Raw genomic sequence first — 27,412 nt, 5'->3', positions numbered from 1 at the left:
TTGAGTCACACTCAGTGCTTGAAAGCCCTTGATGCTTAAGCAAACCCTCCTGCCACTTTTTTTTTTTTTTTCAGTGAAAACAGGAAAATCTGCTCAGCATCGTTAGTGTCTGAGTAAATAAATAAATGCACGTTTCCATCACTGCTCACCAAAAAGGGGTACAAATGGAATATTCTCCCCTTTATTAAGTGACCTTCAGAGCCGGTAATGTCTTGCAACCTGGCTGTGCAATGGCCCAGGAAGAGCTACCCCAGACAAGCGCAGTACCTCTCTGTGCCTGGCAGCTTGCCTGACACTGCAGACCCCGCTCCCACACTTTTCTCCATCGGGTTTCCTGCAGCAGTGGTGTCTCAACAACGCTGGCCCTGCTCAGCAGCCAGCTCTGACTCCTACACTCAGCACTGAGAGCACAAAGGAAAGCAGCGTTCTGCACTGCGTGCTTATCTCCCTCATAAAGAAGCAGGGCACTTTTGTTTATTGAGTGCCAATGAATGGCACAGTCTTGGCTGCGAGATCAGCCTCCAGGTCCTGCTCTGGGCACGGCTGCTGGCAGGGAGCTGGAGGCTGCATCCATTTATTGGCACGAGCTGATAAGATATTGGAACTGTCTTCAGCATTTTCAGGGCAGTATTATTGAGGAACCCTGAGCTCCTACCTGCAAAAGCTGATGGTTCAACCTCTGCCTTCCAGCCATCATCCTTGCACAGCAGTTTTCACAAAATATCTTCTATAAACAGCAACATCTTATTTTTTTCTGCCTGGGCTGTGACAAAACCATCCGTTGTAAGGGATTTTTTGGGGTGTTTTCTTGCTGCTCAGCTCAGCAGGATCTTCTTCAGCCCAACAGTAGTCATACTGAAACACACAAAGGACATACTGGGCCCCAGAAGACAGCTGCCTGTGTGGGAAGTGGTGTTGGAAGGGAGCAGCTCCAACCAGCAGCACAGCATCTGATCAACCTCAGCTCTGTCCTCAGGGGAAGTCAGAAAGCACAAAGTTTTCTTTTTTCTCCATCTTAGAGGGAAGAAAACTCAAAACATTTGTTCTCCTGGAAAGACATTGCTGTTTCCAGAGGAAATGTGAGTCTGCAGAGTCTGTGCTGAAAAAAAAAGCAAGAGGAAGATTCATACCTAAGCTCACGTTCGCCTCCAGCTATTTTGTTACCCAGTCCTTTGGTCAACTCTCCTGTCCTACTTCTCACTGTGTTCTAAAGCTCCTCTTTATCAGCACAATAAGGCATAATTAGAGTCTGGGGCTACCAAGAGCACTTGTATCCTCATTCTATGCTCATGCCCCAGTCTTGAAGTACTGCTTTGGAGCTGAGTCTGTCCTGTGTATGGACCTGTAGCATCCTGGTACCTTTTTCTAACATCTGCTTTGTGGGTTATGAAGTAACAGAACTCAACAATTTCTCAAGCTTTTAATTGGAAATAGCTAAAAATACCAATGCTATTTCTGACCAGTGCATGCACAGTCTCCCCACGTCCACAGGGCAGCAGGAGAGGGACTTGCAACAACACCTTGGCTTTCTAGAGGAAGCAAATAGAGATGCCTTATCTGCTTCCTCTGCCTGCTTCAATTTTTCCACCTACTCTATTGTTGCCGTCTTACTCATCTCCTGCCTGAGAAGGCAGCCCCAGCCTTTCAGTCCCTCCACATGGGAATGCATTCAGCTCTGTGTATTCATTTGGCTTTTAACAGATCATTTTCCCACCAATTTATCCAATTACTTTCTGAACACAACATTTATATTTTGGCCTCAAACATTTCACAGCAATGAGTCAGCGTTAGAACTACGCACAGTGGGGAAAACGTACCTTTTTTGCTTTCTGCAGGTGCTGTGGGATGATTTCATTTGGTGCCACCTAGTTGAGAAACAGCAGATAGCAACCACCTACGCAACCTTCATTCCTTCCCAGGAGATGTAATACTGCTGTGAATAGAACAAAAATTGCTCTGTATACTCTTTTCTGAGCATCCTTCCTGTGCCTTGTACGCTTTACAGTTCTGCTGTCTCCCTGCTGGAAAAGGCAATAGCCTTAGGCTCTGGTGTTCAGTGAACAAACTGTGCAGAAGGATCCCAGTCTCACTCATCCAAAGCAACCTTCAGCATGGGTTAAATCTTCAAACCTAGGCAAGGAAGGAAGACAGAGGCAGTATTCTCCATCTTCATGACACCTACTGACTTCTTCATTTCCAGAGCTGCTTCGAGGAAGATGAGAACTGGAACAACTATCAATCAGAAAGGAAACCAGATTCCTTTCCCTTTTAAAAGAAAAAAGCAGAATAACAGTGTTTAGCATGGACACAAATTAAAATTGCAGGGTACCAATCAGCAGGAAATTTTGTCAAATGGTGGGATATCATCTGTGCTCCTGTCAGCTTCTAACAAGCTCTGCAGGGTCATGGCTGAGCCACCCACACAGTCCTGAAAACCCTGCAGGTATCACCTATCCCTAAACCAAGCAATGCAAAGGTTGCACTGATTTTTGTAGCACTGTTGTCTGGCCTCAGCTGATCAGTTGAATGCAGTCCTCTGGGGTTCACTGCCTGCATGTTACCTTCTGGTCTTTTACTGGGAATTGTACACCACCTCACTGCTGAGAGCAGCCAGGTTTTGATGGTATTGTTGTGTAATTAATCATCTGATTCGAGTTCTACTTAGGCTTTCATTTCTAAGCTGTTCTGTTCATTAATGTTTAAACTGTGAACATGCTGGAGACATTTTATCTGAGGACTGTGCTGGTTAGCAGGAGCTGGAAATGGAGTGAGAAACATCCTGCTCACCTCCCAGGAGGAACACTTGATCATTCTGTTGGAGATGTGTAAGTTATTATGAAGTGGAAGGGGCTCTAATGATGAGAGTTAAAAAGGTGTAGACATTATAGTCAATAAGGAGGAGAAAAAGATATATGTATATATATGTAGCCTTTATTTTATATACATGTTTGCTTCTTTGTTTTACAAGAAGGTTCATGCACAGTAAAATCTGAATCATCAGGAGGATAGTGTGAGGTGCCTGAAAGGCATCAGAAAAAGGTAAATAGTAGCTAGGAAGTAAAAGGAAATACTCCTGTTTGTAATGAATTAGTGTCTTTATTTAGAAATAAATAAGAAAATAAGAAAATAAGCAAATTGGAAACAGAAGACAAACACTACTTCATTTTTTTGCTCCTTCAACCGTGTACTGCAACTGCAACCAGCATTTTACATCCTTAGCAACTACAGGCTTAAGATGGAGTTACCTGTCTCCAAGAGATTAAGGATAAAGATAACATACCTGGAAAGAACAAGTTTCTTGTTGACTTTCATCCAGTGCAAATATTTGATGCCAAGTCAGCTGAAGAAAAGAGCAGCTGGGGGGTTGCTCTGATTTCCCAGCACCTCCATATTGTCAGCTGAGTGCTTCTCTTAGTGTCACAGAATCACAGAAACACCAAGGTTGGGAAAGACCTTCAAGATCATCCAGTCCAACCTGTCACCAATAGTTCTCACTAAACCATGTCCCTCAACACAAAATCCAACCGTTCCTTGAACACCTCCAGGGTTGGTGACTGCAGCACCTCCCTGGGCCGCCCATTCCATGCCTGACCACTCTTTCAGACAAGTAGTATTTCCTAATGTCCAGCCTAATTCTCCCCTGTCGCTGCAAGAAGAAAACCTACTACCACCAAGGCCACCCAGCCCAGCAGCTGCTATGCAGCAGCAGACTGGAGATAATGATACATCTCTGAGGTAGTTACTTAACATCCCTCTCATGCTATCTGCACAAGTTCTGATGACACCGCCTAGGCTTTGGCATGTCTATCTTTTGTGCTATCTCCTACATCAGCCCCTCCAGCAGCTGGTGCTGCCCAGTTCTGCTCCCGATGAGCCCCAGTCATACTTTCAGTCCTTCAAGCTTACATCCTGAACGTGTTTCCTGGATAGCTCCTCTTTAGCACAACAAAGCTGACATATGATGACACCATTAAGTCAGCTCCAGTCCCTCCTGCAGCCAGGGGTACTCAAACAAGAGCTCTCCTCCTCATTTCCATGCAGCACCACCCAGCTCACCAGTGTATTTCTGACAGCAAGCATAAAGGGACCCAGCTCTGTCTGACATACCTCAAATGGAATAGCAGACCGTGTATAGACATGAAATAATTAAGTGCTTATTTTATTTCCAGTGAGAGCAATATGCCCGAATGCATCTCTCCAGAACTGGAGTTAAAAACAAATACCTTGTTGGTATACATCAAAATTCCAGGCAAGAACTTATGACACACTACCAGAGATTACACACACTCAAAAGACAACTGCTGACATAAACTCAGCACAAAACCTGAGGGGTAGCATGGCCTAAGAGATCAGCTCTGAGTAAGTCCCTAGGCCTAAGGCTACAGCTCAAGTCTAAAAGTCCTTGTCCAGTGCTGTAGCATTCATTCCATGCACTCCATGGCCTGAGATGATAGAATGCCTTAAGAAAAAAGAATCATTTTATTGCCCCTCTTTCAGTAGCATTGTTTGCATGTCTGAAATACAGCATCTGGTCACTGATGATTATTCACTGGGGAAAAAGGGGAAGAAAGCACCAGACCTGAAGCTGTGGGTTGATTTTGGATGTTACAAGCTGACATTTTTATACAAGCTTTCAGACTGAGAATATCCCTTTAAATATTGCTTAGAGGATGGGATATGCTGAATCCAAACCTATTCTGAATGAGCTGAACATACCTAGATTACAGTAGACATCCAAACAGCTTGTGTGCAACTTCCCACTGCCATTAGTGGGCCATTAGTTGAGGCACATTATGAGATGTGTAACAGGAAGAGAAGAGCACATCAGTAGTCAGTCACTGCACAGTTAAAAAGCAATAAATGCTTAATGCCATTTACAAGGTATTCAGATCACAAAACTGGGAAGTTTGCTCAGCACAGTTGATGCTAATTCCACAACAGTGCTAATGTTACAGCTGGCCAGACCAGTTTCTAAAATGCAAACTTACATTATGCTTTTCACAAAGCTCTGCAAACTTTTTTACAAGTACACAGGCACATCTCACAAAGAGGATGTGAGGAACCTCTCTTGGAAAGTGCAAGGGAAAATTTACTTTCAGGCAAGCTAAGGCCTCTTCAGGATTATGGAGTTGCACGTATTTGTAAAATAAAACTGGAAGTCTGTCAAAGACACAGCTTACAAGTCTCATCTAACAAGCCTGGCAGGAGTTGGAGCAAAACTCCTTAGGTTTTGTTTTGAACTTGAGATTCCCCTCTGATAAAGCCCATTCCCTTCTGTTGGGAGCTATGTCATGGCTATCGCAGAGTCTTCAGTGCTGCTCTCCTGCTCCAAGCCCACGCGGCGGATGGACTCCCTGTATTTCTGCCGTCCCAGCTCAATGATGGTTTCGACCTCATCAGCGATGTCCTGGCGGCCACTCTCTTTCATGGCTGTGATCAGCTTGCTCACACAGTTGGGATCCTCTGAGTTTTGCTGGGCCCATGAGAAAAGCATGTCCAGGATTTGCTTATCAAGGTCCTCTCTGAAGAAAAGGAAAAGCAGGGAAGTAACCAAGACATTCTCTCCTGATTGGCAATCCAAGGAGGCTTTACCTTAGTCCAAGCCAAGAGCTGAAGCTCCCAATAAAGTAATCCAGACACAGAGCTCTCAGTGGACTGTCTTTTCCCCAGCCATCACACAGGAGTTGCAGCTCCTGCACTAAAATCCCTCCGGAATCTTTCTCTAACAGAAATTTCAAATTAAAGCATTCTGATTTCGAATGTAATTCCCCCATAGGAACAGTAGGTCAGTCATAAAGAGCCACACTCCTACTTTCTTGACTTTTTGGTCAGGATCTTTTGAATATAGATATTTACAACTAATGCCATGGTTTATGGCTTACTGTCAAAGATGGAGTCCAGCCAGGAAGCCAGATGAGAGAATGAAGCAGGAATGTGATGCATCTGAACTACAAAGCTCATCAGGCTGGTTATTTCTAAATACTGTTTTAAAACATCAAGATTTTTTTCATAACAACAAGATAAAATAATCAGTTTTCCATGAAAAATGTAGTGCTTTGAGAAGAACTGTTGGCTAACCCATCTTTCATCCAGTGAAACAACACCAGTGAAAAACTTTCCATTAATCAAGCAGTAATTTATCCTACTGTACTGCAGCTACATGTGCTGTTGATTCTTGTGTCCCATCTTACCTGTTATTGTATCCTATGCGCTCAATCTGTTGATAGGTCAAGCCCAGGTTCAGGCCAATGGTCTGCCAGTCAGCTCCCACACGCCTGGCGATGCTCAGCAGGTTTGCCTGTGTCAGGTAGCCAGTCTCAGCATTGCCCAGGTTCAAGGGAGGGAAGGAGAAGCCATTCAATGAACTGGAGGTCTCACCCCAACGGGGTTTCAATCTCTGTGTCATAAGAGAAGCGAGAAAGAGAACTTGATGAGAAAATTCTTCTCATATAGGACAGCGGTCATTCAGCCTCCATACTGAAATGTTCTGTCTTGTATTGAGAGGATGGAAGATTTTAACTTGAGACTGAAGGGACAGCTGTAAGAAGCAATGAGCACTCAGACTGGCAGTGATCGGCAGTCCTCAGTGCCATGGAAAAATATAAAATCACAGTGCTCATAGTCAGAGCTCATACTGGAAACTTTCCTTCTTGCTTTAGAGAGCATTTTTTAAAGAATCATCTATGTTCTCTGACTAGACTCCCCCAGTTGACATTGCATTTGTCAGAACTGGATCATGCACACAATCTGAAGTGAAGCATTCAGACTACGCACATATTTATTGCTTTAAGCTTCTTGGAAAATGGTCAAGTTTTATAAAATAAAGTGCCTTTCCTACTGTAAAACACAGCTTGCCCTTTAAAAGCCAGTTGGTCACACCAGAACACTTAGGACCAGTCTCTGTAACTACCTCATCCTAGGCCATTCTCATCCTTGCCAGCATAAGCTGAATGACTAAGAACTGTATAAACAAAACAGACACTTCCTCCTCCTCCACATTCTTCATACATTCAAAGGATCCACCCTCCCTGATCATGCATCCTTCCAATGCCCTGACTGGCGAGATGAGCACAAGTTGAAGACTGCTCCCAGTTATTCATACTTCTCCTTTGAGGAGTTGTCATGGAGGGTGGGATATCTCCACCATGACAAAGAAAAAGCATGTGGGAGATTCCTGTGCACATCTGATAGAACTCTGACATAAGAAGATTCAGGGAACTGTGTCTGGCTGTGTTTCAGTGATCTATCACCACAACTCCACCCTTCATTTCATTTACAGAAAACTTCCTTTGCACGCAGAAATATCTGAAAAAGAAGAGAAGACACTTTCCTTCATTTAGATGGGCAATGATTTATTGCAATGGATGCAATCCTTGCATCTATTGTCATAGTGGAAGACAACATTGGCTGAGCAGGAAGGCCCTGCTCTTTCCCCATATACATTAGGAGACAAAGTAACTCACAGGCAGTTTGATTGGTAAAGTAGCGAGCCAGAGGGAGTCTGGTCCTCTCCTCCTCCTGCTGGCATCTTCAGGAATGCTCTCAGGAATTGCCCCTCGGTAGAAAGAGACCTTTGCAAACAGAAAGCATGCAGTGAGACTCAGATTCAAGCGCAGCAGGCAGATCTGTTTGCACCATAATGTTTCTGCCTGAGAAAGAATGAATTCATAGGCGAGAAATTCATCTATCTTCAGTCCATAAACAAGGCATCCCAATTAAGTGTGACTGGGAGCGGCACTGAAGTTTCTGCTGTAAAGGTTGGACTCTGCCAACACCCCATTAGTTAAAGGCAGGAATGTAAAGTCAGTGAGCTATCCTGATGAGTGATCCTTCCAGGTATAGTCAATGAGGTGCAGAGCACAATAAAAGTGATGATGATGATGATGATGAAGGAAACAAAATGTCAGTGTCAATTGTTGCTCACCTGGCCTTTTACAGCTTGGCCTTTCCTGTCTACGGGGGAAGTCACGTAGATTTCCTTCATGTTCTTCAAGTGGGAGTAAAAAATAAATGAGAGACGTCCATCCACACAGTCAGGGCGATCTGTAAGGGAGAAGCAGGCAACACTGAATTCGTGCTGAAAATTGTGCGTATTTTCAAGCCTAGCCAACAGCCCATCATCCACAGCAGCTCTTCTGCTACCATCCACTCCTACTGAGATCTGAAAGAGTGCTAATCTCCATATCATTTTTGGGTACAAACAGAAAATTGGCTGTGCAGAAGGCAAGTCTCGTGGGTGAAAAAGGAGAATGGCCACAAGGTGGAGACCAAGTTCAAGAATGAAAGGCAAGGCTAGGCAAGGCATGCAGATGGGGTCAAGTCCCTCCTCCAAAATGTCTCAGCTTGCAGCTGTAAGACATCTAGTCTCAGTGGGTGTAAAAAAAGTCATTGTGAGTTTTGGCCTTGCTCCTTCTTTTCCTTCTCTCCTAATGGAAATGTAGAGGAAGCAAGAGACAGATACACATTACATTTCGTAAGAGGAATTCTCTGCCCTGGATCATTTCAGAAATACCTTCTCAGAGTTAAAAGAAAAAGAAAAAGAAAAAGAAAAGAAAAAGGAAGACTTCTTTCTGTATGTTCACATAGAAACAAACAATATGAGTTAGATCACCATAGGCATCCCAACACACTGTCTGAGATGCCAGGAAAAGGGCATTACTAGCTGCAGAAAACAGATCAGTCATAAAATCAAAGGGATATTGCCCTTTGAAGGCTACAGCAGTGTGACAGGAAACATAAGCCTGTAAAAAGTGTTTTTATAGGGAAAAGTAGACACAAAAGTTGATGGACCAGAAAATGTGATGGACTAAGCGTCCAGGGGCTGTGGGTGAGCAAGTACACCAAGCACAGAGCTCCCAGAAGAAACAGGCCTGGAGCTAGGAATATCAGAGAGGCAGGAGCAGAAAGCACTACCATACCCATATCGATGCTGATGCCTCTCTCAAAAGCTGCAAAGAACTGCTCTCCTTCAAACATTTCCACCATGTCAGATGGCTCAGGTCCTCGGTAGCGGTCCTGCAGCTTCTTCAGCACTGGGTCAACCTGGCAAAGATGACAAAACAGGATCCCACCTTTGGTCTGAAGCAAATATCTGTTCCCATACATCCCTATGCCTATAATGTTCCCTTTGCTCACCTTCAATTTAGAAAAATAATTTTCCACAGAAAGGATGTAAATGAATAAATGAACAAAGCCCCAAATCCTATATATCAGACACATTTACTACAGAAAAAAAAAAGAAATTATCAGCAACACCCCTGTCTTTTTTAACAGGTCATTAGCCTTCAAAGACCGGGATTTACTTGCTACCTCTCATAGTATGTCACCAAAAACATTTTCTCTGCAGAAAGCTACATGCTAAAAGAGCACACAGCTGAGGACACCAGATAACTCATTTAGGTAATGCAGCCTGGGATAACACTGCAAGACCTGGGGTCTCAGGGCAGTGCAAGTGTGTCTATTTTTCTTTCTATCTGTATCAGTAAACCTTCTCTTTTACCCCATGACCATCCCTGGCAAGAAAGCAGACCCCCAGCATCCTGATCTCACTGAGAGTGCCATTGCTGCCTTCTCTGTGAAGCAGAATTCTAGCCCAATATCCAAGATATCAGGAACCCTTACAGTTGTTTATGCCCTTACAGTTATGTTTCTCAATACAGGAACAGTTGCTTACAGTTGTTTATGCCCACAGGTCTTCTCAATACAGGGGAATAAATAAATTAAAAGGAAGCAACCAAATCAGAGTATTATACAGAGGCTTGGAATATGCAGGCCAGGCCAGAGCTAGTAATCTGATTAAATAACCCTTGCCTCACTGACCTGCACTGTCTGTCAAGGTATAAGTTCTCCAAACACAGATATACATTTCCTTTGCTAATATCTGAAGCAATCCTGCTGAGGGATGATAACCTTAAGACAGAGGCAGCAGAAAAGTAAGCGTTGCCCTCTTCTTCAGTACAAAACCAGACAGATCAGCTCAAACAGCCCTCCTGCACAGCATGAACTAATCAGATATTGCACAGAAGCATATTAAGGAGGTTCCACTGCTTGAGTTGTAAACAGCAAGGAACGCTGGGAAAAACTTTCTAAGCAGTTCTGTAGAAATGAAAGCAGTGCTTCTGCTGCCCATGCTACTCACCTGTGTCAGACAAGTAACGTGTCAACTTTAATATTGTAAGTGAAGCTTATGCCAACACACTTTGCCGCATGTTTTCTGATGGCTAACACCATTCACAAGGCCAGTTACTGTGGCTCAGCTGAGTTTAGCAGTCCAGTTTTCAAGCTTTGCAGAGGAGGAAATCACTGCATGGCATCCACCAGTGCATAGAATGAGTCTTTTTTCTCCTGATTCCCAGTGAACTAGTATCACACTACTAACACAGAGTGGTAACAGCACACCTCAGCCATGACCTTGGGGCAGTGACCAGGACCATTTGGCACATTACTGCCCTGGCATCCTGCAAAAGGAGGCCCAGGGAGCTGAGGAGAAATGCAACCCATACCAGACCTTGTGCTTGGGGAGACACTGTAGCAGGACTTGCTCGGGATCCTTCCTCCTCTGCAGAGCAATGAAGTTCACCTGGTACATACGTAATCGCTCATAAACTTTCTTGGCAATGCCTCCAATGTAGGTCTTGGTGGTGTACCACAGCCAGTACCTGTCAGATAAAGAATTGAGAAAAAGGATGGATCCTGCCTAGGAAGAGAAGTTGGCGTCATATTCATGAGACTGCCAACAGTTTGGGTCTTCAGTGATCATTTCTTCACAGGAGAAGCATGCTTCAGCAGTTTTCTTATCCTCTGATTCTGGCTCATAGCATATAAGTACTCAGACTGAGGGTGAAGGATAAAGTGAAGTTTGAAGTGAAGAAAGATTTAAAGACAAGAAGGTTGACGGTGGTGAGAAAGAAATGGAGAACTTGGGAGCTGAGAGGAGTGTGGTCTGAAAACCTGCAGCTGAAGGACTGTAAATTCAGAGTGGGAACCACTACATTGAGTGCATTTGCTCTAAAGACACTATGCTTGCAAATCTGGACTTCTCTGCATTGCCAGAAAAAAAGGATTGAGAGCATTCCAAGGAGCAATAGCTTTTCTCCAGTGAAAATACACAACAGGCAAAGAGATCGGGGTTATGGTCAGCAGGTAAAAAACGGTGGATAGAGACAAAGTGCTGAGCTGGATCTGACTTGCAAAGGGAAAGAGAAATAGGTAGAACTAATGGCATAACTCTTGGTTAGGGTTTGGGAAAAGCAAGACAGAGAAACATCCCATAATTTCCTCAGGATTAAACCTGCACTTACCAGGAGAAGTGGGTGACTTCAAATACTGCACAGAGATGAGTGAGTTCCAGCATCACTTCATTGGTGATGTCATCCCAAGTTTGGCCCTCCACATCCCCACAAAGAAGATGCAGCCTTGACCAATCCAAGTTTAACCCTAAAGACAACAATGATCAAGAGATGTTGCATACAGCAGAGTTCTTTAACATGAGGTGAATATATGTATATGTATATGTATATATGTATATGTATATGCCTTGCTACCTTTACTCAGAGCTTTTCAAACCCAGCCACAGTTTTGGATGATTTACTTTTTAAAAGTGTCCAGTTAAGTCTTAAACTAAAACTTAAACTAAAGAAGAGCAGAATAAAAGAAAAGGCAATCTGAATGCTAGAATATTCTCCAGCAATATAGACTCACTAGACAATTCTCACCATCAATACTTAGGGCTATTAAGATTTTATCTCTTTCTAAGCTTGTGGACTGGAGGTTTTTCAATCCCGATGCACTTCTGACACATAAATACCAGGTGGTCTTACAACAAAGGCCAAGCCAACACCTAAAAATCTTTTATTTCCTCACGAGAAAGCCAAGACATGCCAGGGAAAACTGGAATTAGAAGATGCAGAGTATTCAGCACATCACCAGAGGAATCCCTGGTAAATCTACTGTTGATTTGAGGCTCTTCATAGTAGTACTCAGAGTGGCTCTACATATAACTGTATAATAACTGAAAGATTGCAGTAGCTCAGAACCTGATCCATCAGCAGGAAGTTGAATAGAAAGTAGATCCCTGGAGGCAGCATCTTCATTATCAACTTCAAGCTATTCCCAGTCAGGAATCAAAGCTCTTTTACAATGCATTTCCCTGTTTTGTAGAAATGTCTCTCCAAACCATCATACCAAACCCAGCAGTCCAAACATACATGTGGCTCAGCAGGGAAATCTATTTGCCACAGCAGTTCTCCTAGCTTGCCTTGCTGGTCCTGTGAAGCCCAGCGCTGGCCTGCTGGGCTTCAGCTGCCTTCAGCTCTCAGCACTGCACCAGCACCAAGCACACAAATGTACCTTGCTGCTTCTGCAGACAAAGCTAATTGGTTATTAACATTGAGTCAAACAAAATGCCCAGCTTGCTGCTTGCTGTTTTCCACACAGTGTTCCTGTTCTCCAATTTTGAGAATAAACTGACCTGTAACCCCAAGTGGGAGCGGGAGCTGAATTCTCACAGGTCTGAGGAAATCTACCAGGGAATCCTGGGAGAGGCAGAGCAGAGGACTGGCTTTGCATCCTGCATCAGCTGTGAGTTCCGCTATCTCTTCTGCAGAGACTGGCAGAACCTGTGCATAGGATGCAACACAGAGAGAGGAGCAATCAGACACCCAAATTCCCTCATTTCCCACACAGTTCTCCCAAACACTCAGCAAGCAAATACAGCTCTTGGCTCAGGACACAGTGGGAAATGGAAGCATAGTGAACTTCATCTGAATTTCGCTTTAACATTGGTGTCACCTGGGCAAGTTGGGACAGGGCAATGTATTACAATAGCATTTAGCAGCATCCACCAACTTTACAGAACAACCACCAATTTTAGTGGGTTTGCTCTAGAGTTAGATCTGCATAAATAATCTCTGCAAATCTCTCTTGCTGAGCTGTTCTGCCAGGCTCAGTGTATTCTGTAATGGAACAAGAAGCAAATGATACTTCTCTTCATGATGTCTTCGTGCTGATCTGCAGGGAGGAGCACCACAAGGAAACCCACTTTCCAACAGGGGGCAGCTTGAAGAACAGCCCATTTTGCAGGCAGGAAAACTAAGGCAGAAAGTGCTAGGAGATGGGTCAGCCCATGAGGCATCCATGTCAAGACACTACTTACTCTAGAACAGACATTTCACCTTGTGTTTTGCTGCTTGACATAGGTTAGCAGCTGCACCAAGGGCTGACCAGGGCTCCCTTTTTTAGGCATGCATACCTGCAGTTTGACACTGCGTGTCTCTTCAGTGACTCCAGGAGGGAAGGTCACTTTGATGTTTGGATCCACACTGGAAAAGAGCAATGTCCCCTCTGTTGACACTTTGCATTCATTTTGCACAAGTCGAGACACAACAAGGAACCAGGAGAAGTGAAGAACACTACAACGAGCCACGTCCTTCTGTAACAGAGGACAGGGAAGAAGAGAAAACATATGGGCATTCCACACAACACTCTAATGGCAGGAAAAATAGAGGCAGTAACACCAAAACAGATAAGAGCATCAGGATGGAAAGAGCAGCAAGTCATCACCTCCAGCAGACACACCTCCACGAGAAAGGAATCCTACAGCTGAAATCCACTCTATTTCATAGCAGCCAGTCAAAACACAGCTCATGAAATATTTCAAGCAGACTCCCCCATGGCTGAGCAAAAACAGAGTGACAGGAAAGATGTGTGTCACCAGTCACTCCAGCCTGCTTACCTTACTATTGTCCACTTGTGTTCTCAGGTCACTCCAGCTCTGCCCACTGAAGGTCCGAACAACCACCTCACGCTCGTGAAGAGTTTCTGGAGAGGCATATGGCATCCAGATCTCTACCTCCTGGCACAAAAGCAGTCCCGTAAGACACCAACATAAAGCCTCAAATCAAGCCTAGCTCTGCTCAGTGGCATCTTGGGCAAACAAAGGGAGGAAAAGCATGGCCCATAGGAAGGGAGTAGGGCAGGAGATGGGAATCTGCTCTGTCTTGCAGCCTTGGGAGAGGTGACAAGACATCTGATGTGCTGTGTATTGTGACTGCAGGAAAAGCAGCCTGTGGGCAGAAATGGCAAAGTAGCCTTTCCAGTGAGTTGTTGTCAACCACGACAGAGCTGGTGATGTGAGTATTCACCAGCAAGAATGAAAATGACACTATCAGACTTCTGGGGAACAACATGAACCATTTTCCTTGCAGATTAAGGGCAAATGCTAAAAATCATGGAGAAGGAGGGTTGTGAGCAAGGAAGGTTACAGCTCAGCTCAAGTAGAAGTACTTGGGAAGGAAAAGGAGCCAGAACAGCACAGTACCAAGGAAGTTGGTTGCGTTCTTTGAATCTTTGCAGTGCAGCTTCTTTGACAGCTACTTACAAATAGCAGTGAGGGGGATAGCTGGCTTTAAAGTCCCAAAAGACTCTCCCAAAAGACTCTGCTGAGCTACTGCATAGGCAGATTATTCAGCAGCAGCCTGTGTCTGCCCTCACCTGCTGGAATTTGACCCCATGAGGCTGCAACTCCAGGACTTTGCTCAGCAGGACATCATGGTGTCTCAGCTTCACCCACTGAGGGTCTGGTGCCAAGGTTCGGAAGTAGATCCGCAGAGGGTCAGAGGCAGCCTCTGGTGGAAAGTAGAAACGGATGCCACAGGCCAGGAACACTTCGCAACCTTCAGAGGTCACTGTGAAACTTCCAGAAGAAATACATGAATGTGTGACACTGCAATGACTCCAACCCTTCAAAAAGTCAGCAGAGAAACCTCCCACCTTGCATATGACTGGCCTAGTGAGGCAGTAAGCTGCCTGTGCACATACAGAATGTCTACCATGTATAATCTTGTCTGGGGCCATGTTACACTACTGTAATGTAAGTTCTTAGTAAAGAAGCATACCTATCCTCTTCCGATGCAAGGAACAGTCTTGGTAGCTCTGTGGCACTGGATTCATCTGCAGCAACCAGGTTTCAGTAAGAAGAGGAGGCAGAGGTTATTTAGATGAAGTTAGACAAGAAAGATTGAATTAACCTTCCAGTTTTGACTTAATCCTAATCTGACAGAAGTTGCTAAAGGAACCCTGCCCGCACAGTAGTGGGCTTCAGATCAAGCAGAAGCAGCAGGAAGATATGAAGAAGTCAAGGGGTCCCAGGGCACACTGGAAATGCTGATTCTGTGCCCCAGTAAAACTTAGGAGTTAGAAAATCTACCAGACCCGCAACTCTCAGGACCATGACTGATCACCTATGGCCATTTGTTGTGAATGTAAGCACTACTGTGAAACTCTGCTCAGATTTCTGCTCATTCATCATTGTATGGGAACTGCTGAGTCACAGCCTGAACCTCTGATTGATCACCTGAGACGATCCATGAGTCAGCCAGAGGAGCACAGGTGAAGGCAATTCACTCTGTGCTGCTCCTAGACCTATTTAAGAGCTGGCTACCAGTAGGAAAGGATCTTGTCTGGAGGCTGCCTCTGCTGGTGTTTTTTTGTAGGTGAGCCTAGCATACAGGTAAGCCTTCCATTTATTCTCTCTTATTATCTTAGTCTACTTTGCCTAACTCTCTCTTGTTCTTTTTGTGATTATAACATCTTAGTATCCGTCGATTATACATCTCAATATCCACTGGTTATACAATCATCTTTGTCTCAGAGAAAGGGCTGCTGCCCTGCAGCCCAGGAAGAAGGGCAAAGCAGGAGATAACTGCACAGTTGAATCATCTCTAATTTCTCCTGTGCTTCTAGCGTGAGCCACCATGGCCTGAAGGTCATGCACCAAGTCCAAGAACCAGTATTCTCCCTTAATGTACCCTTCTGATCTGTTTCATGTGAATCCAATTTTCACTTTCACTGAAAAATCTTTCCAAAGAGCAGGACTAGCAAGCCAGTTTCTGGGACATCTGAGACCTTCAGAACAGGCTCAGGCTCATAAAAATAAATTGCCTGAATCACTACAACTTAATAATAACGCCACACAAATAAACACTAATCTGATTGCCCCCTGCTTCTCTTCTTTAATTCAAACCCATTCATGCCATGCTGGGCTGAGCAAGAGAACAGCTGGGCAAAACCCACATAAGCAGAAGCCTTGCAATTACCAGCCTGCAGGGACTGCTCAGTTTCTCCTAGGGGGTTGCCTCGGAGGTGCACAAATGGCGCAGCCTGTATCTCAGGGGGGACAGCACGGAGGAAGTTGTTCTGCAGATCAAGCCTGGACAAATTGGGCAGGCTGGCGAGCGATGCAGGGACTGTCACCAGAAGATTGCTGTGAAGATGCAGCCGCCGCAGAGACTTCAAATTGGCTGCAGGTTAGAACAGGCAATGACTCCCCATCCATGCTGTTAATTGCATTGCATATCAGCTCTCTCCACACACTCACACACTCCTGCCTTTCGGCACTGGATATCCATTCCTCTCACACACATGCAATAAGGGAAAGGCACAATAGCTCTATGTTTCTTTAGTTCCCAAAACAAACGAGGCTGCTGAACTAGCAGAGAGGCAATGCAGCCACCTCTGTTCTGTGCTTTACAGCATCAGTGGCACCTCCTGAGCAAAAAGAGAGGAGTCGAGAGCCAGTAAAGCTAGGGAAAGCTGGGCACTGGAAATCAGAGCCTGGCTCAGTGGATTGCTCCATAACACAGAGCCTGATTTCAAGCTGTTTTGCTTCCTCTTAAGCCCCAGCTCTTCTGTTTCCAGTGCTGGATGCTCCCAAAAAACAGTCAGGCAAGACTCAACTACTTTAGGTTGCATGAAAATCCTAGGAACCTTTCTGATTCACAGAAACAGAAAGCATGGACCATAGATGCCCTGTTAATGCCCACAGGGACTGACTTAACCAAGCATGTTTTTCTGGATATCCCTCCCATTTTGGCTCTAGTGTAGCAGACACTTTGTCCTAGCAATTCTGGGAACAGAGGCAAAGGGCTCAGGGATCCTACCCTGTATCAAAAACTCAGCAGACTCTCTTTCTTATCACCTAAGAAAACAGGTACCTAAACAATCTGGGATGCTTGACAGCCGATTCCCAGAGAGATCCAGTTCTGTGCAGCTGTGCAGATTTCCAACCTCTTCAGGGAGATGTTCCAACACATTTTCTGAGAGATCCAGTTCCTCCAGTGCTGCCAGCTCCCCAATGCTCTGAGGTAAGTGCTTCAGCTGATTTTTCATAGCAGAGAAGAAAGTCAGCTTGCTCAGTGAGCCGAAGTTCTCAGGAAGAGCCACCAAGTTGTTGTGGCTCACCAAGAGCATGCGGAGGCTGGTGAGGTAAAGGATGCAGCTGGGCAAGGTAGAGAGACTATTGAAGCTGAGATCCAAGTGAGTGAGACATCTCAGGGTCCCAATACCTGGTGGCAAGCTTGTCAGGGAGCCGTGCTGACATGAACCAAATTCATCTCTGACATGGCCACCTAGGTGCAAAGGGGAGTGGGGGGAGAAGTCAATATAGTACAAGGATACCTCATCAGCCTCATGTAACACTCCTTTCTGAAGCTATAACATGGAGACTCAGACGATGGTGAGTTTCTGATCACAATGTACAGCACTAATTACAAAGTTTTGTAGGTTTTCTGCACCTTGCCTCCATTTCCTGATCTGTGAAGATCTGCTGGGAGACCAACAGATGTTACAAAGAACCCATAGAACCCTGCTTAACACATGTGGGGCAAAGTTCAGAAAGACCCAGGCCACTCCATACACATACCATCACTCAGTGTAGTGGCACACACTCTTGCAAGCCTCCTGAACGTTCTAACCCTGGTGCCAACACCAGTGGGCAACAAACAACACTTTATGAACGAGACCTTCCTCACACACCTTCCAGACTCTGCCCACATTGCTGGGGAATGAACAGCCCCAAAGAACAAGACCTGCCCTTATAAGACAGATGAGAAAAGCAGTGAAAATGTGGCAAAAAAACCAAACCAAAACAAAAAAAAAACACACAACAACTCATTCAGTATTGTGTAGGCCAGATGAAAGCACAAAGAGAGAAGGGCACAGGTCCTGCCCCGGTTTGGACACTCCAGGCGGTTGCACCTTGGAAAAAGAAGTCAAGTACACAAAAGCAAGCTTCCAGCTCTTCGTTATTTTCCCTCCACTGCTTTACTTGTGATGGCATATAGGGGTGGGTAATTTTGTTATGCTACATAATGGCAAAGAATGTAAATAATCTAAGAGAAACATTGTATGAGGGACCTAACAAAACCCAGTCCAACTATTTTATTGCACTTCAGGATGTTTAGAGTATGTGTACAAAATAAGTATTATAAAAGGCATTGCCATTAACCTCACCTTACTGCAGGAGAAAAGACAGATGAAATGATCTGTATGAGATTTTATAAGCAATCTGTGGTAGGTGTAGAAATGAAGCTCAGTTGTGAGAGCTTTCAGCTGGAACCCTGAATTCTTTTCTCTCTCATGATTTTAAAATTTCACCTCCCAAAGATCAAATGACTCAATCTAATACTAAAATTATGTTGTTCATATTGAGACCCTCCTACAATTAAGAGATAAGGCAATCAAGAAATGTTATAATTCAGACATGTGTCATTACAGAATGTCAAATGACACACACTCTGAGGCATCCTTTTATAAAATATTGAACAGCCTCCTCTGGTGTGTGCTAAACCTATGCTCACTGACACAATGCAAGGATTATGTTAGGGCTGATTCAGAACAAACCCCAGCAAGGGCAGCTCATTATACTAACAAAAATGAAAAAGGAGCCGAACAGTTAAAAGCATTTTTCGATTTCCCTCTTTTTACACAGCTGTGCAAAAATTGCTCTTCTTCTAGAGGATGGATAAAGAAAGTGTTGCAGCATCAACCTAACCAGGCTCCAAAAACCGGTCCTGACGCAGCTGTAGAGGCAAAGGAAGAATATAAGTATCTAGAAGCTGATTCTTGTTGAAATCTGCGTGCAGCTCTGAGCAAGACTAAGAGCTGATGCCCTGGCTTGGGGCACTGGAGCAAAAAAGCTCTAAGGCAGCTTGCTCTGCAGATATGGAAAGATGGAAAAACACAAACATGAAGCTAGGCGATGGGTCCAGGAACTCACCTTTGAGCACCAGGGACTTCAGGCGCTTCAGATACGGAAGGATGATCAGCGCAGCATCAAGCAAGTGATCGTTACTGCTGAGCCGGAGGAGCTCCACCTGCACCACTTCTGCCAGTTGCCTCTCAAACAGCTGGAGCAGCCGACAGCAGCCATCCGGATAAACATCCAGAGTGAGCCGGTTGTCTGCCAAGCAGGAGTCAGTGAGCAAAGGAGCCCCCGGAGCCCCCTCTTCATGCTCTTCCACGAGCTTCAGCAGCTCTGCCATCTTCTGCATCTTGTACAGGGGGGCCAGACATGCTCTGACTTGCCAGGTGGGCAGGCAATGGCAGGCTGTGGGGATGGGGAAGAGGAGAAAGGATGGCTCTGAAAAAGAGCAGATATGCACGCTGAAGGCCTCCTGCCCCAGCCTGAGGTGGCTGGAAACTGTTAAGAGCCACAACAAGAAGGCAGGAGGTGTACTGACAAAAATCTCTGTGGGCAGAAGGGACAGAAATGCAGAGCTCTGTAGAATCACAGAATGGCCAGGATTGGAAGAGACTTCAAGGATCACGAATCTCCAACCCCCCTGCTGCAGGCAGGGGCACCAACCTCCCCATTTCATACTAGACCAGGCTGCCCAGGGCCCCATCCAATCTGGCCTTGAACACCTCCAGGGACAGGGTATCCACAGCCTCTCTGGGCAGCCTGTTCCAGCACCTCACCACTCATAGTAAAGAAGCTTCTTGTTCCTAGAGAGAGCATCTAAGTTCTCCCAGCTGATATCAGGCAATCAGGCAAAATGAATGCAAATTCAGGGAACAGAGTAAATGTCTGTTATTCCAATTATCCATCATAATAAATATTGATAGGAACTTTAAAAGGTATAAATGTAAGTGCCTGTGCTTTGTGCAGAACACAAAGTGCCTCAGTGAGAAGGTTTATGCAAGCAGAGAAAGCGGGGCAGGGAATGCAGAGACAGGAGCAGCAGCGCTCCCAGGCCAGCATGCTGCCACCAACCCTCATCCAACCCAGTTGTGAAATCGGGTAACAGTGGCAGGAACACGGAGATGGAAACAGGCAAAGGGCAGTGGAGCAAATGTAGCGTGGCTGGGGAGAGGATATATAAGTCAAGGCTACTGCATAGGGCTGCCACTCTCACCAGCAAACAGGGCAATGAGCCACGGCAGCTAGCACCCCCAAAAAGAGCCATCGCATGCAGCTCCCGGAAGTTGCAGAAACTCTCCGAGACACACGTGGCAGACACTTTGTGAAGCTGTGGAAAGCTCCGAGCAGCCCCCGAGGCCCCGCTCCCGTCCGCACCGCCCCGCGCCCCGCTGAGCACGCCCGCCTGGCCCCGCACACACACCCTGCGTCCCCGCGCCCGGCCGCTGCGGCTCGGCCCCACCGCTTCCTGTCAAGTCGGTCCCGGGGCGGGCCGAGGGGGGGGAAGTGCCGCGGCGGCGGATGCGGGGAAGCGAGGTGTGCTGCCCTGCGCAGCGGGACCGGGCCCGCGGGGACCGGGGCAGCGGACCCTGCGGTGTTTGTTGCGCTCCCCGTGTTGCTGGCGGAGCGGTGCTCCGAGGCGCTTCCCCAGGTGCAAAGCCTGGCGGTGCTCTACCAGCGGGGGGAAACCGCCGTGCCCTTGAGGAGAGGCTGTTTCCTCAGAGCAAGTCTCGCTCGGGGAGACAATCAGCGCGTTCTAGGATACAACCCTTCGGGAGCAACTTTTTTTTACACAATTTACACAAACGGGAAACGACCACTGCCATCTCGGCACCCCGATCGCGCATGCGTGGCCCTTAGCTGTACAGAGCGGCGGTAGCGAGCATCCCGAAGCTCCCCATTGGTTGGCCCTTTCGCCTGGCCCGGTGCAATGGCAGCGCGCGTTGTTAAGAGGTGACGGGAAGAAGGCGTTGCCGAAGCCCCGCCCTTTCCTTTTCGCCGCCGGGCTGCCGCAGCGACCGCACGTTCCGGGCCTGTCTCACGCCGCCGCCGCCTCGCCAAGTGAGCGCGGGGCGGCTCCGTGCCCCGTACCGCCGCCCCTTCCGCGGGAATGAGCGCTCCCCGCCCGCCCGCGGCCCTCAGCGGGGCTTGGGTGGGACCGCTCAGGACAGGGAGGGGGGTAATGGCGGCCATGTGCTCCGCCGGCCTGGGAGGAGAGGGACGGGACGGGACGGGACGGGACGGGACGACAGCGCCGAGGCGGAGCGATTTTCCCATCGGGAGACGTCGGGCCGCGCTGAGTGCGGGCTATCGGGATAGCGAGCCCTGCTGGGCACGGCGGGGTTCGTGGCCTCCGTGCTGGGCCTGCAATGGCGGGAGGCGGGAATGCGGCCTCTCCCGCCGCAGGTTTTATTTAATGAGTAGAGCAAAGGGGAAAGAAGATACTGGTTATCAAGCTAGATCTGTGGCGTTAAAGATTTTGGTTTTGTTTTCCAGGATGCGTTACGTTGCAGCATACCTTCTCGCAGTCCTTGGTGGCAATGAATCCCCCACGTCAAAGGACTTGAAAAAGATCCTCGACAGCGTTGGCATTGAGACGGACGATGAACGCCTCAACAAGGTGGTGCTGCACTCTGCTTCCAGGGCTTACATCCCTGTTGGTGTTGAACGTTGGAGCTGTTCTCTTGTCTTCAGTGTTTCTTTATTTCCCTTTCTGTTGGTGTGGTATTACTTCTCACTGATAACATGATTTCATTACATTACATGATTTGCATGTGTGTTATACATGATTGCATACATATATGTAATCATGACCACGTAATTCCATACACAATTTCCAAAATGCTACTGAGCCCATCAGAACTATTTTGTACAGGCATCTTTGTAGAAGTCTGGCTTTACCAGTTGCTGCCTTCTGACTTAAATCCAAAGAATTTGAAATATAACAGAATGATAGCTACAGATAATATTTACAGAAAGTGAATTCTGTTCAAATGTAATGTGAGGTTTGCACTTGAATGCTTAACTTTGGCTTTTGGTCAGCTTTAGTTAGCAACAAACATTTCTGAAGATCTGATATTCAGCATTATGTTATCTTAGTGTACTGTAAAGAAGTGTTTGTACCACCTGTGATTCAGGAAGAAACATAGGTAAATTATAGTGTGGACAGTTAAGGTATTCAGTAATAGGATGTAGGACAATTTTAGAAATAATTGCTGAAATGGTTGTATTGAGAAACAGGCTTTTAAAGAGAGAGTATCCTAATTGAGTGTTTCTTGTGAGGCAGCTGTCCTTTCTTTTGGGCTGGAGGATAAATGGCCATGGGATGAGAGGGGAAATCTTGTCATCTGCCCATACACGTATGCGGAGTGCTTCTGGAGAGGAGAAAGCTGTAGAATGTTTTGCCATCAGCCCAATCCAATAATGTATGGACCCAGCTGAGAGCATCCTTATATGGTTTGGGATCTTGACTTGAACTGATGGTGCTCTTGTTTAAACACAAGATCCTTCTGCCTTGGCTCGTTTACATTTCTTTAATACCTTCATACTTGTTTTCTGTGATCCTCCAATATCTCCATTATCAGAGAAGGCATCTCTGGAATTGGTGCTACTCAAGATCATTTCATTCATTTCTATCTGCACTGGCTGCATCTTTTGCCAGTATAAATGTAGTGGGCTCCCAAAAGCATCTTCTAGTTTTAGCAGGCACACAAGAATGTAATTTCACAGCACACAGCAGGAGGTGCATGCTGGAAATATACCAAAAGTTCTTTGGTGACTGCAGTGTTCGCCCTCTTAGCAGGAGTTCACCAGTAAGATCTGTGAGGTACTTTATTGTTTTTATAAAATGTTAGATCATTTTTTGTTTCTGTGTGTTGCTTTCCTCACCCCTGATATAACAATGGTAGTAAACCTGAAGTTAGGACTCTCTGTGCCAGTGCAGGGGTGTAACCAGCTTGGCTGTAACATCTGGTAATGTTAGGAACAGGGCCCTGTTTGGTCTGATGCCCAGTACTTCAGAGCCTCCCAGTGGATATTGAGCAACACATGCAAACAGTCCCACAGCAACTAACAGACCATTAGTGGGGTTTCCCAGTTGGCTTAGGGACATCTGTGTATCTTGCCTTTGGTAAAGTTCATGGGTTCATTATGAATTTATTGTAATAGATTTCACAAAGAAGTTTTTGCAGAGAGGAAAAAAAATGTAGATGCAGTTCTTACTGCAGTGTCTTGTTCCTTCCACTGAGAAATAAGGAATGCTGGAGCTGTGCAAGCAGCAGGATGGAGCCATTGCACATAGTAATCAGTACTTGTTTAAATGTAGCTTATACTCATGTTGTTTTGAAGCTATTAACGTTGTAAATGTCATTTACACAGGTTATTAGTGAGCTGAATGGAAAAAACATTGAGGACGTCATTGCTCAGGGTAAGTACAGTCTTGAGTATCACAGATAATTGCCTCTGCTATTTGGGTAACTTAGACTTGAGAGTGCAGAATTGCTGCCAACTTCCTGATTATTCACCATTTTCCTCTTGCAGTGGAGAACTTTCATGCTATGTTTCTGCTGAAATGCTTGAAATTCAGCAGGTCCATTCTAATACCTAGCAGGTTGGTGCCAGTACCTGTGGGGTTTCGCTTGTGGACCACATTATACTGGAAGACTTCAATGTGTATGAGCTTACTGGTAGTTTGCTCATGACATAGTTTTCTGGACATATTGAATGAAAAAAGAATTAACTGTTCTTTCTTTTATTTTTTCGTTTACTCATTTGTATACACCTCTTATTTAAGATATTTAAGTGTAATTAAGTGTCAATCCACTTAAAGGCACAGTTACACCCCCAGTGATAAATACAAGCCTCTCCAGCACACATCTCTTCTGGGGCTTCCCACATCTGGTAACTCTGTCAAGGACAGAATTCTTAAGTGCTGAAGGATGTTTGAAAGCTTGTGCTCTTACCTGCTGGCTCGTATTGAATCTGGGACTTATAACATTACTTGACTGGGTCATAGGGCTGAAACAGCGCAGAGTTGAGGTAGTGCAAAGATCTAGACATAATTATTTTCTGTTTTTGAAAGTACTAAGGCAAAAGGGAAGTTTTAAGAATATGTTTGCTTAAATATTGCCAGGACTCTGCCTGGTATTGATGTTCTGAGTGGTAACTGGGTGTCCTCTTGGTGTGGTCTGAAGGCCTAAGAGAGCCATTATGTGTGTGCTTACAACACATTGTTTCTTTATGTAATAGTTTTTCTTAAAACAAATTGTTTCTTAGAACATACTGACATGCATATGGAACATGTTTGTTTACTTGGCTGGTTCATTAGAGCTTGAAGTAACAAGGAATTATTTGGAAACAGATTCCCAGAAACTGGCATATAAGCAAGCATGCAGTGTACATGACCTCTGGATGCCAAGGGAGCCTTGGTATGTGAAAGGTAGCTGCCAGAGAGCTAACTTTTCCAAAGACAAGCATAAATCAGGAATGAGTTTGCTAATCTCCAAGGAGATGCAATAGGTTTCATAGGGTGTTGGAAAATTTGGTTAAGATACTGTACTCTTTGCCATAAATATCTTTTTTCTTTTCCTCCCCCACAGCCCCAGTCATCCACTCACAGTTTTCCTATGTTATATAACAAACAGATGCCCCAAATAAACTTCTTTATTACTGAACTGGACTCTTTCCTACCCTTAAAAAAAAAAAAAAGCAAAGCAACCCATATTTTTTGGAGGTATCTTGAGATTATCTATTTCTGGGCTATTCTGCTTTGTTCAGAAAACATAACATGTCTGTACATGTCAAATTAGATGTGTTTGCCACTGTTCTTATGATAGTTTTTGAAAAAAAAGGGAGGTTTTGTATGCAGAAGAAAGTGTATTAGTATGCATCAGTGTTCTCAGGATAAGGTTTCAACGTGAGGTTTAAGGTTCTTTCTGTTGGGTGGGTTTTTCTGGAGGTTTCATACTTTCAGGTGCAGTTTTTTGTTCCTTGCAGTGATAGTGACGGAGTGACAGTTCAGTTCATGTGACGTGGAGTCTGGTTTTTCTTCATCTCTGTTCTTGCTTGACTGTGCTCACCACGAGCAGTTCAATAGGTTTTTTTTCTCTCCCGTTCAGGTAATGGAAAGCTTGCCAGCATGCCGGCTGGGGGAGCTGTGGCAGTCTCTGCTGGAGCGGTCTCTGCTGCTCCTGCTGCAGGTGCTGCCCCTGCTGCTGGTGAGTATGACTGGAGAGGCGTTGTTACAGGGCAGTTCCATTTTCTCTGTTCCAATCTTAATGCTCATGTCCCAGTTTCAACATCTTCCCGCTTTAACAGATCACTACGTGGTTGAAAAATGAACTGTTACTTTCGCTATGGGCAGTGAGAAACGTTTGCTCTTTTTTGTCCACTTTGAAGTTTGTTTTGGCTAATAACTGAAAATCAGGTTTCACTGCTTAAAGGACGTCCCTTCTGTAGTAGTGTCCGTGTCCCATCAGTGTTTATATTTGACTACTGAAAGGGAACAAAAGGTCCTATTGAAGATCAACCATGGAGGTCAAAATGTGGAAGCTGAGAACACTAAAATATGTTTCTTGAAAACCTGTGTGCAAAAAGATAAATACTAACCATTGGCTTGCCTGTTTTCTTCAGCTGAGGAGAAGAAAGAAGAGAAGAAGGAAGAATCTGAAGAATCTGATGATGACATGGGATTTGGCCTATTCGATTAATTATTTGTTATACAGAAATTATTAAAATTGTTTGTTTAAAATTTTTTTTTGAGTTTGTTATTGTAGCGACAATGCTGTTGAAAAATGCCGAGCTCTTCAGATGGCTCTGACGAAGCTTTAATTCAATGCTGTGTGAAATAGACAGGTGCCAATAGAGAGGAGCCATAGGACTTTACTTTTGAACTTGTCAGGAAATGGCTAAGCGTTTATAAAGCTGGATGCTTATTTTTGAGACTCCTATTTATTAAATACTGTGTGTAAATATCTTACTTGATATTAACTTATTATTTTCCTATCTCAATTACTCTGGAAGGAGTCCAGTAATAAAGAAGTTGATTTGGGGCATCTGTTTGTTATATAACATAGGAAACCATTTGAATTGAGAGGAGTCTGAATTAGTCTAGAAGCTTTATCAATTTAGTGCTAGTTATAATAATTAGTTTTCTGTAAACATCTACAATCAGTGGTTTCATGACTGCTTCACACTTCTAGGATCTAGGGGACAGCACCAATTAAATGCTTGACTATACTTGGATTTCATGTAGCATCCATAGGATTAACAGAACCTTTAACAACAACAAAAAAAGCATTTTTCCTGTTCTTAGTGGAACCCTGAGATCAATGTGAAGATGTTCTTTTTGTGCTCTTAATCTGTCCTAGCAGTAGCCAAAATGCTAGGATTTTAGTCTTGATTAGAACAACAACAAAAAGCTTTCTGAAGAAAATAATACTTTTGGAAAACTGAATGTAATCTCTGGTGTGCCTGAAGAATGCATCAACTTGGAAGGAAAGCAAGTGTTGCTTTTATAAAGTTGCTGTTAGGAACTATGGTATGTTAGGAAGCAGTTCCAGCGGATGATCTCAGATGACTTTACAGAGGTCTTTGGCTGTCACAAGTAGTGTGCGGGCAGCACATGTGATGTGCCAAGTCTCCACAGGTAGTTAGTTTCAAGAGAGAGGCGTCATGGAGCACTGTGCACTGTAATTCTTTGTCAATGTAAGTTGTAGGGGAAAAAAAAAAGGCACAAGCTGATAATGTTGGCCATGAGTCACTGGATAAAGCATGGCAAGTACTTCTGAGAGGACAGATGGGTGAAATCCAAGTAGGAAAAATGATTTTATCTTGTACTGAGAGGAAAAACGCCCTTCCCAGAAGCCAGGGCAGAGGGCAGCTGGAACTTTGATCCTCCGATCACAGGTTGGCCATTATTTTAGCAGTTAACCCTTGGTGCCCTCCTGTGAAATCAAAGGAGGCAGTGCCAATGCCTTGCAACTCCTTAATCTCAAATCCTAGCACAGCAGTAGTAGTGAAAGTTGTTCGTGTTCTTGTTCTCTGTCAGAATTGTAATGGCTGTGGCTGGATACTGGAAGGAGTGCAGATATAACTGTTTCTTTCCTCCCTGATTTCTCCACTTCAGATCACTCCAGAAAGTAGTGGTTCTTGGATGTGGTTTTGCTTTTCGCCTTTGCAAAGGTACTGAGGGGAAAGGACATGATTGTGATTACACTGCTAACCGATGATTACTAGATTGATAGGAGAGAGTGATTTAGTCACAGGCTTGACATTGGCACACGCGAGCTTTGTCACCGATAGATAAACGCTCCATCTCTACTCAGATCTGGCTGAAAACTATTCCTTATGAACACCACTCGTGCCATTTTCACTACTCGGGAACGAGCTTCTCCGGAGGGAGGCCTGTGCCTACGAAGTAGAGCAGAGGGGCGGCGG

The 27,412-nt window shown here is 45.1% G+C and overlaps 2 protein-coding genes, 1 long non-coding RNA gene and 1 other non-coding gene across 6 annotated transcripts; 3 read left to right on the top strand and 1 right to left on the bottom strand.

The window, feature by feature from the left end:
• Positions 1-2,935: 2,935 nt before the first annotated feature.
• Positions 2,936-20,804, bottom strand: PIDD1 (p53-induced death domain protein 1). Of its 3 annotated transcripts, none has more exons than XM_048948834.1 (16): positions 20,400-20,804; positions 19,055-19,417; positions 16,992-17,405; positions 16,095-16,298; positions 14,895-14,949; positions 14,491-14,692; positions 13,733-13,852; positions 13,250-13,429; positions 12,470-12,617; positions 11,301-11,436; positions 10,508-10,658; positions 8,919-9,042; positions 7,925-8,043; positions 7,464-7,571; positions 6,192-6,397; positions 2,936-5,522 (listed from the first exon to the last, which is right to left on the bottom strand). In XM_048948834.1, the coding sequence occupies exons 2-16, from the start codon at positions 19,326-19,328 to the stop codon at positions 5,285-5,287; spliced, it is 2,679 nt and encodes an 892-aa protein (XP_048804791.1). In that variant the 5' UTR covers positions 19,329-19,417; positions 20,400-20,804; the 3' UTR covers positions 2,936-5,284. The 3 variants fall into 3 exon arrangements, with proteins under 3 accessions (XP_048804791.1, XP_048804790.1, XP_048804789.1); XM_048948833.1 differs by having other exon boundaries at positions 19,055-19,384; XM_048948832.1 differs by lacking the exon at positions 20,400-20,804 and having other exon boundaries at positions 19,055-20,357.
• On the top strand, positions 16,203-19,041 carry LOC125694937 (uncharacterized). The gene is made up of 3 exons (XR_007377763.1): positions 16,203-16,304; positions 16,981-17,141; positions 18,767-19,041. It is a non-coding gene; the product is annotated as an uncharacterized LOC125694937 (long non-coding RNA).
• A 111-nt stretch (positions 20,805-20,915) lies between the features above and the next one.
• RPLP2 (ribosomal protein lateral stalk subunit P2) lies at positions 20,916-25,728 on the top strand. The gene is made up of 5 exons (XM_048948835.1): positions 20,916-21,037; positions 21,473-21,596; positions 23,354-23,402; positions 25,093-25,191; positions 25,607-25,728. The coding sequence occupies exons 2-5, from the start codon at positions 21,474-21,476 to the stop codon at positions 25,681-25,683; spliced, it is 348 nt and encodes a 115-aa protein (XP_048804792.1). The 5' UTR covers positions 20,916-21,037; position 21,473; the 3' UTR covers positions 25,684-25,728.
• Positions 23,563-23,695, top strand: LOC125695609 (small nucleolar RNA SNORA52). The gene has a single exon (XR_007378020.1). It is a non-coding gene; the product is annotated as a small nucleolar RNA SNORA52 (small nucleolar RNA).
• Positions 25,729-27,412: the final 1,684 nt, after the last annotated feature.

The sequence above is a fragment of the Lagopus muta genome, chromosome 6 (genome assembly GCF_023343835.1).
Source record: "Lagopus muta isolate bLagMut1 chromosome 6, bLagMut1 primary, whole genome shotgun sequence".
NCBI lineage: Eukaryota > Metazoa > Chordata > Aves > Galliformes > Phasianidae > Lagopus > Lagopus muta.
This window is presented reverse-complemented; position numbering and strand designations above follow the sequence as displayed.